General features: G+C 41.0%; 1 protein-coding gene across 2 annotated transcripts in view; it reads right to left on the bottom strand.

The window, feature by feature from the left end:
- The window catches only part of adgrl1a (adhesion G protein-coupled receptor L1a), a 107,500-nt gene that overhangs the window by 18,573 nt on the left and 71,744 nt on the right, over positions 1-17,183 (bottom strand). For both annotated transcript variants that reach the window (XM_076883272.1, XM_004559547.3), the window contains 7 exons: positions 10,499-10,706; positions 10,029-10,293; positions 7,217-7,544; positions 4,369-4,662; positions 2,386-2,489; positions 1,252-1,437; positions 1,019-1,057 (listed from right to left, as the gene is read on the bottom strand). In XM_076883272.1, the coding sequence (XP_076739387.1) occupies positions 1,019-1,057; positions 1,252-1,437; positions 2,386-2,489; positions 4,369-4,662; positions 7,217-7,544; positions 10,029-10,293; positions 10,499-10,706 (1,424 nt within the window). The remainder of the gene's footprint in view (positions 1-1,018; positions 1,058-1,251; positions 1,438-2,385; positions 2,490-4,368; positions 4,663-7,216; positions 7,545-10,028; positions 10,294-10,498; positions 10,707-17,183) is intronic.

A 17,183-nucleotide genomic window follows, 5' to 3' on the forward strand; every position in this document is an offset into this window, starting at 1 on the left:
CATTCTATTTCACACTTACAATTCATTTAATGGCAATTTTGATGGTTGTATCAGCTATCCAATTTATTGGAGTAGCCTGCTTGATGAATCATGTAATTCTCTTGCTCAGGCCTCTCAAAATGAAGGATTGACTGCTGCGTGGAATAAAGACCATTGCTGTTAAGAAAATGAATTCAGCATCAGAATGCACTCTATCAGCTACAGAAGAAGAAGACAGAGGGTGTTTTTCGTTTATCCTCGGATCAGTGAGCTACCTTTGCAGTAAGTGACAAAAAATAATGGTCGAGTAACATACTACACAGCAGCCTTTACATTCATCTTGCACCAACTGAGATTAGAAGATGTGGGGTCATATTACTATATGCTGCAGACACGTCAAAGCACATAAAAGACTGCGCTGCAGAGTGCCGCATTTCATCATTACAGAGAAGCATACACAAGGCCTTTTCCTGATATTAGATTACGGCTCCCTCAGAACAACAGATATTGCACAAATATTGAAAAAGCACAGAAGGGTGTAGTAACACCAACTGCTGCCTTTCATGCTATAGTCAAATTACATTTTCTCAAAGCGACAGATATTGTCCCTTATTGTGAAACACAGTGAAGCCAAGGGCACTACTATGCATTTAAGACCACTCAAAGTGCAAAAAAGCCACAATTAAATCACAGACAGATGACTTCTTCATTAGTTGAAATGTAATTTTACATATATGCACACCATGAGCAATAGAAAAACTATAAGAGCAGCTTGCCCTGCTCTGGAAAATACTTTAATATTTAGTATGTGGTGTCTGGCAGAAGTTATTCTACATCTTACTCACACTGCCTTCCAGAACAAACCAGAATTTCTAAAAGTGATGATTCCAAAAGCAGCATCAATCACAATACAGAGCTGAAGAAACTTCATCCACAAGCCTAGTCTGCTCAAAGATTTATCTTCCCTCAGCTATTCTAAGTCACAGAGCAGTCCGACTCCACAGGCATGTAAAGCAGCTAGATAAAAGAGGAAAGCTACCTGGATGTATGCCTTACAGGTCCGCTCTCTCTTCTGAAGCTAGAAGGGAGAAAAACAAAGCCTGAAATTAAGAAAAAAAAAACTAAACAAAATCAGAAACCACTTTTTTGCTTATGAGCTGCTAAGTAAATCTGCATGACGCAAAGCATTCTTTTCTTATTCTTGAGTTAAATATATCTTATCATCAAGTGTGTGTCTTTATTCACGCACATACTGTTGACACTCTCTTCTACCTTGTTGTAGTTTCTTCCAGCTGGTTCCTTGTTTCCAGGCCTCAGGGTCTGAAGCTGGGCATCCAGTATATCCAGCAGCTGCTCAATCAGTCGGACAGAAGAGCTAACATCTCCAGCCTGGATCCGACCCCGAGTGTGGTTCACCAGCTCGCTAGCTATGTTGGCAGCATTTTCCCCACTCTTTATCTGCACATTAACACACAAACCCCAAACTGTTCAAATGTTCTCACGCGTACCACAACCACAACAATACACATGCTCTGCACACAAAACCCTCAGCTTGATGTTTTTTCAGTAATCAGATTTCTGTCTTCATTACCAGCTCTTCCTGCATCATTGTAAACAAAGATGGACCTTGTACAACACATCATGAAGTTTTTATTCTCCCTAACCCTGTTTCACTTGCAAATTACACCCTTAGCAACCGCCTTGCAATTGCGATTGATTTTCGCCAAAAGGAGAAGGTATAATGGATTCTTCAATGATGTTACTTTTCAGAGCGCTGCTACTTACCCTTCCAGGCACATGCACACACTTAAAAAACCTTTAGGAAAGCTGCTCAGCGGCATGCATGGCTAAACAATCAAGAATTTCTCCAGCAGAAATGTAGCTGTGTTAACGAGAGTACTCCGAATTCCACTTTGAATAGACTGTGAAATCTGATTACTGTCAAAATTGGGGAATGATCAGATTTCCGCAAAGTATTTAGTAACACAGTTTGGAAATTTAAATAGCAGTCAGCTAAGTTAATCACTGGGCATCATCTAGAGACCATGACGTTTAGCTACTGCACAGGTATAATGGATTATATGAGACTACGATCGAAGCAAGACAAAATGAAATTGAATTGGCTGACTTCTATGCAAGCTGTGAGACGCTACGGCTGATTTTTTTTTAAATAAGTTACCCTAGCTGTAATTAAGGTATGTTACCTAAAAAAAAAAGTGAGTTAATTAAGTATTAAGAGCAGATGCCTTGTGATAAAGAGCCACTTGAAATGAGTCTGTATTTTAATCAGGACAGCCCTAGAGATATGTTAATGTGTGTGTGGCGGTGGACAGGGAAGATAGTCGGGGCAGTGGGGCACAGGAAAGGGACAGACCCATGGCCAGGGAGTTTGACTCCAGGTCTCACCTTCTGGGCTACCTGGTTGACCCAGGGGGAGGTGCAGTTACTAAGGTCAGGACCCCGTGGGTTCCACATGACCTGATCCGCCAAGCACTGGAATGAAGCAATGCCTAGAGAAAAGCAGAAGAATGGGAGGGGGGGAGGGGGGGCAAATATATTAAGCATTAGGCGTCTCAAAAGTGGGAGATTTTTTTTTCTTTAAACAAGAAAAATGGAAGGAAATGAATTTTAAAATTACTCAAAGTGTTTGAAGATGAGAGAGAATCAGGAAGGAGGAGGTAGAGCAGAATTTCAGAGAAAATGGGTCAAAAGTGAAAAAGGTTAAATAATGAAGTACAGGTAATGAGAAAGTGAGGGAGAAAATGACTGGGTAAGAAAAGGTTTCGATGATGTAAAAAGAATGACTTTAAAGGAATACATCCTCACGTAGCACATAATGCTTACTCCGTTCACACAGTCGTACAGCAAAGACATCAGGTAAGATCTCTCACTGTCAAACACCTGAAGGAAAGCACCTTCCACCAAACCTCATTTCCAGCTAAGTTTTTCTGTTCAGTTACGGGGGTTCAGAGAAAGGACAGCATGGGGGGATTAAACCAGAGGAGGGTCTGTCTGCTGCTAACACAAATAACCAACGTTAAGTTGCGAAGAGAAGGCAGAGAAGGGAAGAGAGATGAGGGACAGGGGACAATGCAGCAAATAGGGCTGTTCCATATAACGCTATATCTCGGATGATGATATAAAAACATCTATCGTTTCATTTTACGCTATCGTTTGTTTCGTGGTGTCGCAAAATAAACTGTTTACGGCAATATTTTTTCATCGTTTTGATGGTCACTGTAGTGGCTCTACTAATTTCTTAAAGTTCTCTCTTTCTCTTACATTTAATATATAAGTGTTTGTTTTTATGCGTTGTCGTTAGGAACAACGACGGTAAAACCACCGCGTGTCCGCTTGTTCCACATAAACCTTTCACAATAAAGCTCAAGATCCTGTTGAGACTTATCAAAATAAACTGAATCACGTGAAAGAGCAGATTATTTATGGATGAGAAGCAAAAAAGAGCCGTCAGGTGCTAAAAAATAAACCTTAGACTCAAACGTTAGAACAGGCTTTTCCCCGCAGCACACTGTGTAATAAATACTCCCAAAGAAAACTTATGTATAAAAATGGAAACACTTCACGCAAGTTGAGCTGCCCGAGATTCACAGAATTTACAGAAAATGTTACATTTTTGTGATTTATATCGTTATCGAACGATAGATGTCTTAATATCGGGATATGAGCTTTTGGTCATATCGCACAGCCCTAGCAGCAAACGTTTCATAGTTGTCGAAAGGATCAGAGCAGATGTGGCATTGCATTTCATATTCCCTTCTTCCTCTCTCTCCCACTGATTTTTCTCTCCTCGCTGTTACTGTTCTCTATACTCTCCTCCATCGACCACAGGTTAGGTTTGAGAGCGCTGCCAAGACGAGGCAATTAAGCCTGCTGCTGATTTAACGCAGAGAGAACATAAAGAAACAGCAAAAGACACTGGAAGAAAGATGGAGGAGATTTCTTTTTTTCTGCAACTACAGAGTTTTTTGTTTTGTTTTAGGTTTTTTGACGGCTGGATGTTTAAGAGTAAAGTAGCAAGCATGAAGGGAGGTGAAGCCTGTGTTGCCTTGTCTTTCATTTTATTATTCGCCACTTTCAATCAGCTCTGTTTCTCTGGGAGATGAGCCTTTCATTTGTGGAGGACGAGCTTTCATCTGCAAGTCCTCGGGGACCGTGCCTACTGGTGGGACCAACGCAAGGATGGAAGACAACAACAGCGGAAAAAAACAAGTGTGAGTGCCCAAACGTGCTTATCACTTGGGCACATGCGCTGATATATATGGCAAACACCCACATGGTACTTTATGTACGAGTATGCTTGAAGCTCATATGATGAGTAAAAAAAAAAGAACAAATGTTTGAAAATAAATGCACGCGGGTTTTTCTCACCTAAAGATCCTTTAGGACATGGACGGTCCACTGTTTCTCCTCGCTGTGTTGTTGGCCACTGGACACCGCGGACGAGCTTCGTCTCGCAAAATTGTGGCTCTGAGCCTTGAGGAGGGTGAGGTGGCCGGCGGGTGACAGGCACAGTAGCAGTGATTGGTCGAAGATCGGGATTCTTGTTGATGGAACCGATTGGGCGCGAGGTGGGGGCCAGCGGGCGGGCAGTAGAGGGGCTCGCACTGGAGGTGAACGGCCTTGCTGGAAGAGTGGTGGTCACTTGAGTGGTGGTCAGAGGGCCTGAGGTAACCCAAGAGTCAATCACAGAGAGACATGGAAAAAGAGAGAGACTTAAAAGGGCTTGTAAGGGAATTATTAGAGAACAGCAAAACCTGACAGCAAAAGCCAAAAGCTAAGATCAAGATAATGAAGGACACTTGCATCTGAATGTAAGATGTCTCTCAGAAGCTGAGTTCAAAAGTTAGTCTGACAATAATTGGGGTGACAAATACTTTTTTGAGTCTCTCAAAGCCAGTTCTCCGCAGAGAGGAGGAGAAGCAGAGGGAGGAGATGGCGAGAAAGCAGCATCACAAGTCAGGGAGAAGTAAATAATTTATCAAATGTATCAGAGAAGTCACCATCACTAACAACCAAACCTAATGCGAAGATAAAAGCAAGCCATCACAACTACAAAATCCTAACTGATCAAACGCAGAGTCAGCACGCAACTCAGACTGCTGCCGCCCGTCTGTCTCTGCCTCATCTCTCTCTGGGCCTAATCCGAGCTTCATACAGGCCTTTATGCAGCTCAGATGTACAGTACATCCAAACCGCCTTCTCATACTGATGGACTGCCAAAATGCAGTGTGGCGTTCCCATTTCATCCTCTGCCTTATTTCTGAATGGCTTTTTCATTACCCATGACACAGTGATGCTTACATGAAGCGCTACAGAAGTCATACCTGAGCAGCTCTTCTTTACTTTAACTATAGCTGGGGAGAGAACTATAATCGTTTGATTCCAGTTTTTGGAATTTGTACTTTAAATGCTTTTCTTCATCTTCCTGCTTTTTCTGGAAGAAAAATGTTTTCTGTTGAAAACATTCATAGTAGTGTTTGTGTCAAGAGCATATGGGTTTATTTGGAGTGACAAGCGTAAATACTCAACGTGTCCAACTTAGTCACATGTTTAACATCTTGCCCAACATAATTACCAAATGAATGTTAACTGTCATGCAAGTTTTAGGGGGAAAGAAATAACCTTATCATCAGCTTGTCGGTAGAAAACATGTATGTCAGTATGCACAGATTATGCACAATTGTTGTGACTTTGCATCTTTACATCACCAAAGTGGAAGTTAAACAAAAGATAAAATCAAGATGTAGTTTTCGTTTTATAGTAGTGGAGTTTTATAAAAGTACTGCAATAACTGCCCAGGAATTATAGCCATTTTCACACCTTTACTGGAGCTGCTTGTTTGTGAGTCTTTCTGCATTTGGTTTTGTATTTAATAACTGAAAAGCATGCTCTGTTGTGTAGAAATCATGTGACTTGGTAATTCAAGAACATCCTATTTTTTTGCCTTGAAAACATCTTTGTCTGCTTTCGCTGCGTACTTTGGGTCATTATCCATTTGCGCTGCACTGTGCCATGTACATCCTGCATCCTCCTAATTCTACCAACAGTCACATCACCAATAAACACTAGTGATCCAGTTCCACAGGCAGCCATACATGCCCACGCTATAACAATGCGTCCACCATATTTGAACGATAATGTGATATGCTTCAGATTATGAGCCGTTTCTCTCTTTCTCCATACTTTTCTCTTAGAACCATTATGGAACCATTATGGTTCAAAGTAATCTTGGTTTCATCTGTCCAAAGAATTATTTTCCATAACTGTTCAGTCTCTCTGGCAAAGTCTAATCTGGCCTTCTTTTTCTCGAGTGTAATCAGTGTTTTGCACCTAGTTGTAAGCCCTCTGTATTTCCATTCAATTGTATTTCCATTCATGAAGGCGTCGTTGATTGCAGGCTGTGATAATGATGCACCTACTTCCCTGAGAGTGTTCTTGACTTGGTTAGATGTTGTGGAGCTGTTTTTCTTAACCATGGACATAATTCTATTATCATCGACTTTAGCTGTCTTCTGCGGTCTTTCATGCCTTTTGGTGTTGCTGAGCTGGCCAGTACATTCATTGTTTTTTTAAGAACTGTTTTCTTAAAAAGATGTTTTGAAGATTGTTGATTTAGCCTCTCTCAAAGTGCTATCTCTGATAGGTTTATTTTGTTTTTTCAGTCTACTGATGGCCTCCTTCACTTACATCGACAAATGAAGGAGGCCATTCACTGGAACTGTCAATATAATTGACCATTACATTGAGAGCTCCAGTGAAAAGCTAACAAATGTAACTTAAACATTTGGAAACAACTCCAGATCTTTTATCTCTTTAACTTGTCATGGAATAACAAAGGGGTTAGGTGTCATCTGGTCACAGAACTGCTTGTTAGTCAAGTGTCTAATTACATTTGAGCCTCTAAAAACAAAAAAATGTCCGCAATAATTAATCTAATACCTTAGCTGAAACCTTTGAATTAAAGCTAATAGTCTTGACTGTTTGATTTAAAGTCCACTGTGGTAGTGTACAGAGGCAAATTTACAACTTATGGACCTCGCTGTATACTTGTTGTTGCAATCTCATATTTTACCACTCATGACTCAAAATATCTCATAATCAAAAAGCTAAACATCTATAGGAAAAAAATGCACATACCACACACCAGTATTTGCAACTGTACTGTACACATGATTCGTCTGTGTAAGCTATGGGATGGGGTGAGATCTCTTCTTACCAGTGGTAGGATCTGGTGGTCCAAACTCGAGCGGGTAGCGCAGCACATTATAGTTGTTCCAGACATAAAGCTGGTTGTCTCGAGGATTATAGTCCACAGAGGAAATATACTGATAAGGATTGGGAAAAGCAATGGTGACACGTTCTTCTCGAGCATGATTGGTATTATAGGCAAACGCCACCAGGTCACCCGTTGCTTCACTGTCATCGTCCTGGTAGACTGATCGCACTGCATAAAGCACTCCGCAAGCCATGAAGGCGTTGGACGCCAACCTCTTGTCAAAGCTGGTCTCCCAGGTGCCTTCAAAGCGCAACGTGTAAGGGTTCACCTGTGGGCAAAGAGGAAGTATTCAAATGGCTAGTTTTAGCAGGCTTGAATCAGCAACGTTTTAGAGGGATTTTTACTTTTTATGGTTGTTAAAAAGGTTCAGGAAATTGCGCCATTTAAGATTAGTTCAATGGTTCGTTTTAAATATCTTAACATCACTCAGTTAGTGGAAGTTTTAAGATCAAGACAGAAAGATAGATGTTGGAAACACAGTCTATATAAAAGATGGATGTAGCCTCTGGGTCTGAGGAGTCAGTATTCAAGTACCTTAATCCTACATTCCTTCTAATGCCAGCAGGGGGTGACTCATCTTGTTGCAAAATAAAGACCAATTGCATTGAGGTTTATGAGAAAATTACCCCGCTTCTTACTTGATGTAACCTAAATGTAAATAGCTGCCTAATGACTTTGTGATCCCCTTCTTTATTTTCAGGTCTGATTTAACACAGCATAATGTTTATTTTGTTGTTATTAAAGTTGAATAGACAGTCTTGGATAAAGCAAGTTAGGCTTGAGGGCTTGGACTGAAAATTCACTACTGAATTAGGCATGCAGCTAGGTGTGTTTCTCAGTGGATCTGCCGAAAGCCAAAACACAGAACTTGAGATTGAAAACAAGTGAAGAAACCAACGTGTAACATCACAGTAATGATGACGTCATCGTCAATCTCCGACAGCTTGGCAATGACAGAAAAATCTGAAGCCTGTCCATCACCAGTCACTTAATTTTGACACATCAGATGACTGATGGTGAATCTGAAGACTAAGCCTGTGATAGCCTTAATTAAGGATGCGCCAGTCTGCTATTTAGATCGACTATCAGTCTGATACTGATCCCAGAAGCTGGTTCGGATATTGGTGACAATGAGCTGATCCAGTGACATACCTAAGATAGAGCAAAAGAAGCTTTTAATAAAGGGTCAGCAGCTTGGAAGTTTTTATTAATAATTTCTATTTGTATGTTTGGAAAAGTCTTCACTTAACTGCCAACTATGGTCAAATTGAGTTCACATGACTGAAAAGATCTGCTTGCTCATTCACCTTCACTCTCACTATGTCTGCTCAGAGGCATTATACAAACTAGAAGGACATTGGCTCATTGTAACACTCACAGGAAGCTTTTATTATGCTTACACTAACATTACACCTGTCATCAACTCAATTTATATTATTTCACTTCAGCTGAATCTTTTCAGCTCTAGTGTGTGAGGAGGAAAACGCAGAAAGGAGCTCAGCTGTGAATGACAGCAATACGTAGTAGCTTAATTACTCTTATGTTCAAATAAAAGGAAATTTATTGTGGGTTTTTTTTTGGCATTTCTGATTTCACTAATAAATACAAACAATTCAGTAAATCAGTTAGATTTTATTATTTTAGGCAAGCTGTTTTAAGTTGACCTTGATGTTTCCGTACACATATAAGAATAATTCCCAGTCTCTTCCTTATAGTGAGGAATACAGATTACTAATATAGCACTGGGATTAGCTTGGTACAAGGCATCAGATTAGAAATGGAAGAAGTTGGATCAGTGCATCCAAAGCCCAGCTTGATTTTGAAAAAAAGCTCCCCATGCCCTCTTAAACTAATATTTTTTTCCCCTTGTATTAGGTACTGTGTTTGAGTTGTTTTTTTTAAAAAACCCTCTTAAATACGACTCAGTACTCAAAATAACAGGTAAAATTATATATATACTCCTCGTCTGGCTTTTTTTTTCAAAACGTTGTAATAAATAGCAAAACTCCCCACAAAATAAAGCATTTATTTCTGTTGAAAGTTATCGCTTTCTTGTTTGCTACTTTGTCACTCCATTACTCTGCACTGTAATAGCTCATGCAGGGTTTGATATTTCAGATTGATAGTTTAACATATACGCTTTGAAAAACAATTTCCTGGTAAGGTCAAAGATAGTGATAATAAATGAGACACGACTATCTGAGCTACACATTAATTTTATACCCTGTTTATATAGGAACTTTCTGCCTGATTGCGGTTTTGTTGGCTGAGAAACAAAGAAGCAACTGGCATTAAAATACGAATGCTTCACGTTTACGGTCACATTTTGAGGCTGCAGAGTGAGCAGGGCAAAGTAATGTGACTTTGTATTACAGAGGATGAAGAGTATTATATGTTTAAAGTGCAGAAAACAATTCTAAATCATTCCCACAGTTTTTTGATTGTAAGTTATTAAATCCAACACTGCGGGGCAACTACAAAATAAATGAAATATTTACCATGCTGGAGGGGATTATTCTTTCTCACAATTGGATTTGAAATTCAGCCTAACCTTTTGCAGATGATGTTTTTGTGATTCATTTTTGGGGGCCAACAACATCTCTTTAATCTTATTTGTCAGTGCACTTGTGTAATCTCAATTCAAGTGTGACATATGACCTTTTGCCTGACTAGTCAGATGAGATTTTAACATAATCCACTCCCGCATTTATAATCCACACCTCATCCCCTTCTGTGCAAACTGCTCTCCCACCTGGCTGACCACCAGTCGTCCGTTGTTCGATTCAGTGGCGTAAATAACCCACAGGCCATTCTCATCCACAGCCAGGTCAATGTCTGACTTCCCTCCCCAGCGGTAAGGTGAAGTGTCATGATAGTTGGCGTTTGTGACAATCGCCTCTCCACTCTTGATGCGCGTACGTAGGTCATACTTGACTATGTTTCGTGTGCGTTCTTTGTTGTAAAACACCGCCCCATCGTACACAACAAACCCCGTGCCGTCAACTCTGTTGGGTAACCTGTTGAGACAGAATCCAGATGAAGAAATCACTTCTCCAATTCTCCATTCTGCATGGCAATGCCCCCAAGATGGCTAATGGCAGGCACACAGACACCACAATAAGAGCATTCTGCTATCGCCATCCATATCCACATCAAAAGCCAATAAATCGATACCACAGCAGATGCCATTTGATCATCCAAGACAGTGGGAGGCGCACTCACTTGTAGGTGGTGGTGGCTCGGCTCTGTTTGAAGTCTTCCCAGGAGGCATACTCATACAGCATGTCGGTGCGATAGGGGGTCCAGGGCATGACGTACAGACGGTCCCCTGACTGTAGCGGGTCCTTACACCATGCCCCCGCCTGATGCTCTGCCTCCTGCTGAGAGCTGGGCACCTGCACCCGCAGCAGTGTCCCCGGACACACAAATACTGGAGCAGTAGAGAAGCATTGGTGCAGAGAGGAGGAGAAGAGGGAATAAAAGGAAGAGACAGAAAATGAAAACAGAGCATTGAAAGAAATAAAAGATATCAAGGCAGTGGGAGGGGTGGGAGAGAGGAAATGGGAAAAGGCCAAAGACCATTGAAAATAGAACAGGAGAAAAAGACATGGAGGGGTCGAGAGAAAGATATGAGGAGATAAAAATAAGTTGAGAATTAAAAAGGAGACAAAGAGTAGGGGGAGAATGGAGAGATGGGAAAAGGGGAGTAAGGTGAGGTACATTATCAGATTTAAAATGAAGGAAAACATAAAAGCTCGTTTGTAGAACTTCAGCATTGTGGTTGGAAACCATTTGGATATGATAAATGGGAGATTTCTGGCTGCCGCCGCAGTTTAAATGTAGTCTCTAATCTAATTTATCTTGGCCTACTTTTTATTTGCTTGTGCATTTTCTATTCCAAAGGCCTCTGTTTCTTTGCTCTGCCACTGGGTGGTAAAACAGTAATTGTGGAGTTTGTTTTCTTAGGACTCAAATTTGGCTCTCAGTCAAGAGTAATACCTCAAAGAACAAAAAAAGTATCCTGGGGTAAAGATGTGAGGTTGGCTAGGCCTCCCCTTCCTCTGCAACTGCAACTCAACATCACCCACTCACAAATATTCCACACAAACAAATACATACACAAAGTCTATTCCACACGGGCAAGTACACGCAAACAAAAACAAGTGGAACCCCTGCACACCATCCATACACAAACAAGTGCACACAAACACACACACACTGAGGAAGTCTACTTCAGGCAGGTGGAGGTCACCCACAGGGGACTGCTATAAATTAGCTGGTTGATGCTGTGTTATCCTGCTGGATGGCGAGAGCACCCTGGGACCAATGGGAGTGTCTGGTTATCTATGAGGAAAGCTGCTGGCATCCTCGGCACAGTGACATCACAGCAATAGAAAACAAAAAAGCATGAGGGCAAGAGAGTGAGAATGTTGGTGGAACTACAGAATAAAACATCTGACGAGCCTGCCACATTTCCCCACTGGTTTATTTATGAAGTCTCTTTGGCTTGGGGTTACAACAGAACCGGACACTGGTTGGTCACCTAAAGACTTAACACATCTTAGGCCTAACTGGACTCGGAACAGATGACATAAAGAGCCCATGGATACCAGACAGACACTGGAATTCACACAAGGATGGTGCACAACATGCACGCACACACCCACAAGCCATACAGGCACTGTCACACAGTGACTGTTAGAGTGATGGATCAGACGAGGCTCAAACTGTCTTGAATATTGCATGGAGTCTGGTGCAGGAGGGGAATCACAACAGTAAGATGGAGGAGTTACTTCAGGCTTCTGGAAATCCAGCCGTCTCTTTCTGCTTTCTGTCATACTGCTGTTGATAGTGGATGGTGCTCTGTGGTGCTGGACCACTTAGGAATTAGCCTGTTCTGTCTGAGAGGTCCAACAGGGATTGAGACTGGCAACCAAACACAAATCTAATCAAACTCAGGCATAAACAAACACTGAATACAGACTCTTCACAAGAGGGAAGCTTGTCATGCTCCACTGTCAAACCAAAATGTTTGCTAGAAAGTACTGATGCCTGAGGTGTTTGCTTTGCAAATATGAATGTGGGTGACTGAAATATGCAAAATATTTTTGAGAGCAATGGTTAATCTGGCACTGTGCTCCAAAATATTTTCAAACAAAGGCTGCGAAGGGTAAAATATCATCGGAGTAGATAAAAATGAGTGTGGAGGGAAAAACAGCTATGCACAAGTAGGACATCCCCTTAAAAGTGCAATGGTACTGTAAATAGAGAAATAAACTCTATTAAGGAAGGCTCTGCATGTAGGTGACCCATAAACAAAGCCAGGAACAACTCTGCCTCAAGGTAAAATAAAGGACAAAGAAAAACAAACATGTAAGCCTAGTCTCTACTGTTACAGAAAGGATGACCTAATAGAGAAGTAAGTATTAAAAGACATGCAAGCATCCATCCCTGTTGCCATATTACAGTGAAATTGAAGGCGCAGTCGAGCAGAGGACAATGTAAATGTGTAATGACTCATAGTCCCTTATCCAATAAATATATTGGAGATATATATATATGTTGTAAACCTGCTCAACATTTGGCAATAAACCCCTTTCTGAGATATATATATATATATATATATCCATCCATCCATTCGCTTATCCTTTTCAGGGTCGTGGGGGGCGCTGGAGCCTATCCCAGCTGTCATAGGGCGAGAGGCAGGGTACACCCTGGACAGGTCGCCAGTCTGTCGCAGGGCCAACACACTGGGACAGACAACGCTCACATTCACACCTAATGGCAATTTGGATTTTCCAATTAACCTATCCCCTCAAGCTGCATGTCTTTGGACGGTGGGAGGAAGCCGGAGTACCCGGAGGGAACCCACGCAAACACGGGGAGAACATGCAAACTCCACACAGAAAGACCCCGGCCTGATGTTGGAATTGAACTCAGGACCTTCTTGCTGTGCGGCAACAGTGCTAACCACCGTGCCGCCTAGTATATATATGTAAAGTGATATATGTAAAGTGATATATATATATATATATACATATACATACATATATACATACATACATATATACATACATATATACATACATACATATATACATACATACATATACATACATACATATATATGTATATATACATATATATGTATATATATATACATATATATGTATATATACATATATATATATATATATATATATACATACATATATACATACATATACATACATACATATATACGTATATATACATATATATATGTATGTATATATATATATATATATATATATATATATATATATATATATATATATATATATATATATATATATATATATATATATACATATATATATATATGTATATATACATATATATATATGTATATATACATATACATATATATATGTATATATACGTATATATATATATGTATATATATATACATATATATATATATGTATATATACATATATATGTATATATATACATATATATGTATGTATGTATATGTATGTATGTATGTATATATGTATGTATATATACATACATACATACATACATACATATACATACATACATATATATATACATATGACAGAATGAGGCCAAATTATAATTTTTGGATTCCACAGGGTAACAGCTTTATAGTCACACAGAAGCAGCACATGTGTTGGACTGTCACTTTACTGAGTGACACAAGTTAATGGGGGTGGATGGAATTTAAATAACGTCACAAAATAACACTGATTCTGGGTGGATGGGTGGGTGGATGGATGGATGGATGGACAGAGCAAGAGCTAAGACTAAATATATCTTAGTTACTGGATTTATGCTGTTGAGTCAGTGTATATTGGTACACAAACCACCTTTGCTGCTATCATCAAATTGCGCTGGCTTTAACAGCGAATTAACATCATAAATGTTAAATGTCAACCAACTGTTTTCTGTTGCACATTACATATTAGCATTTTTGGTATACAACCTGTGAATACCAGCTTTGACCTCTCTTGTATTTGAATTTAATCTGTTGTTATACAAGCATTCATATTAAAATCCCAGATAGACAGTAATGAAAGGTTTGAGATTGGAGCTTTGGTTGAAGATGACTTATGTGGAGATGAGTCACGGCTGGCTTTATTACTTGCAGGTAACAGACAGAGAAGAACAAGAATCATTTATGTCTCCAATATAGCTACTGTCTGCAATACAATTTACTCTCAATAAATTGTGCCCACCAAAGTGTTCTCCCAAAAATACTATGTGATTCTGCTCATTATTGCACCTAACCTTCCAGCCATGGGGTAAATTGGCAGTAGTCTATTTTCTTTTGGACTCATCACCCCAATAACACTGCAGCTCAGCAGAGAGTGTCTCTCTCTGACTGTCATTCTTTGCTTTCCTCCTCCACGTTCCACTCTTTTGCTGCTTTGTTGTACAATCAGTGTGCGTCAGTTTATTCTAATGAACTGACTGTTGGGTGGGCTCAGTGTCAAAGGGGCTCTTCAAGGGCCTTTAGGCTGTATACACAGGCCATGAGGTACACATATACACGCACCCATTCACACACTCACAGGGCAAACAAAAACAGTGGCCACGCTTCACACCCTGCAAACCCTGCCTAGGGGGCTTCATTAACTCTGGCCTGCGCTTCTCAGCCTTTCCGACTGCTCTCCTGTTTACCAGCTTTTTCTGCCTCTTTTGCTCTGCCTCCCTTTCTCTCGCTCCTTTTAACTGTGAAGGGGAATTGTAGCAGCTGGGAGCCAGAGCAGCAAAAATCTAGCTGTAGAGTATAGTACAATAGGCTATTATGTCCACAGTTTGAATGAGGTATTAGGCATTAGGCAATAAGCATTAGGCATAAGTCTTGAGATTAGGTATTATCCTAGTCTGGCTAGATCAGGTTAGCTGTAGTAGAGCCATCTGGGATTATGTGAGATAAATAGATTAATTCTTGTTTGGGTGAGGATGGAAATCTTGGAGTCATGATTATCCCAATGAAGTCACTAGGCAGCGAAGACAAAACCACTTCTTTACCCTATAAACTAGCCAGATGGCTAATGAAACTTACCTTATCAGGATTAAAACCCAGGCTGTAGCTATCATACTCTAGCGTGCCAATTACCACCGCACATACTAGGAAATGCTGCTGTAATAACTGACTATTTATCTCCATAATCCCTTTCCCGTGGAGGCACAGGTCAGCTGTTACATGTCAATATGAGGCTAGAGTGTAAAGTGATGAAAGCTCCGCAACTTTCCTGAAAATGACAGTGAATTTCTCCCATTAGTGTCTCTCACCCATTTGTGATCGACTGTTAACACAATTAAAAGTGAACGCTGACAGCTTTAGGCTAAATTTAGACTTTTCATTTTCGTTGTCTTAAGCATGCTGTTTCAACGCTCGATGTGACAGCGTCATGGTGATGGTTAATGTCTGACTTTGATGATCTAAACACCCCCTGCCAATAGTTGGCAGCTGTTTCTTAAGTGGTGTCCTTGTGGGTGCTTTTATTCCCACTATATATATCTATATTTATTTTACCTAGAGGGATCTGAGGGCTGTGCTGGCTCTGCTAGCCCAAGCCTTTGCCCAGTCCAGTCCACAGTCATGGCGTGCTCACAGGACTGACTGCTGAGAGCGTGCTGCTCTAATTGAATCCTCCACCTGTTACTGGCAGGTGCAGTAAATAGGCAGCAGGGGGCAGGATGGAGCATGGCATGGTAACCCGCATCCATGCTGGACAAGTTAATGGGCTTTAAGAGTTAGTGTGTGCGCATGAGTGTGCAGTGCAGTGAGTCTCCTGATGGTATGTTGGTGCATTCATTAGCCCATAAGTGTTTGTAGATGTGTCTCAGTGTGTATGTGGATGTCCGTGTGCTTGTGTGGGTGGGCATGCATGTTGAGAGAGAAAGAAAGAAGCACAAAGAGAGAAGAAGTGTGAAGAAGGATGCGAGCGTGTTCTGTGTGTGCAAACAAGAAGAGAGTGGAGTAAGAGAGAGTAAATAGGTTATTTCCTGTGAAATGAGAATTAGGAGTGAGTTAATTAGCTGAGGAGTGACAAATAGTGACAGAGAGAAGAGAAAAATAAGGAAAGAGAAGGGAGGGGCTCGCCTTGTGTTTCCGCTTCCTTTTAGACTATAAGGGGCGTAAGGTTTTGGGAGTAAAAACACAGTACAGCAACAACAAGCATACACAGACATGAAGCTTGAGGACACACACGCTCTCAGAAAAATGCATGCAGGTACACACTATCCAGACAGTTGAAAAGGCAGGTATCAAACTGAACCTTTATCAACCCAAACATTCACCCCAGAGAATACCCTTCACTGAGACCAAAAGAGGGCTACAGCAAGAGATAGCACCCACTGAAAGCAAAGTCTTTTCTATGGCGTGAAGCTGACACTGAGTGACAGGAAAGTTGATCAGGACGAGGTTGCAAATGATACAGGCAGCAGATACTGTAGAAAACAGAGGGGCATACCCAGAACAAGCTGACTGAGGCTTGAGAGGTAAGGAAACAACAAGCCTGCACAGCTGAAACATTAACCGAGCCTGCTACCTACCCTCACCCTCCCTCTGCTCTGAATCAGGTCTCCTAGACACACTGTCTCTCCCTAACAGCCCTGAAACCAGCCGCTGTGTTTTGTATTCATGACCAGCTGCTTCACTCACTCACGTCTCTGTTCTTTGGCTCTAACAATGCAATGGCTTCTACATGTACAGTCAATCCTCGCAATCTTCTCCCTGTGCCACTGAAAAGAGTGTCTGCGCTGCCACGGTCACATGACCGTGCTTGTGTGTGGTGGGTCATTCCTAATGAGGGGATGCTGCCTGACTCATCGTCTCTATAGCAACCACTTTTCCTCCCTTTTGCCATTCACAGCCATTCTTTGTATTTTT

The sequence above is a fragment of the Maylandia zebra genome, linkage group LG4 (genome assembly GCF_041146795.1).
Source record: "Maylandia zebra isolate NMK-2024a linkage group LG4, Mzebra_GT3a, whole genome shotgun sequence".
NCBI lineage: Eukaryota > Metazoa > Chordata > Actinopteri > Cichliformes > Cichlidae > Maylandia > Maylandia zebra.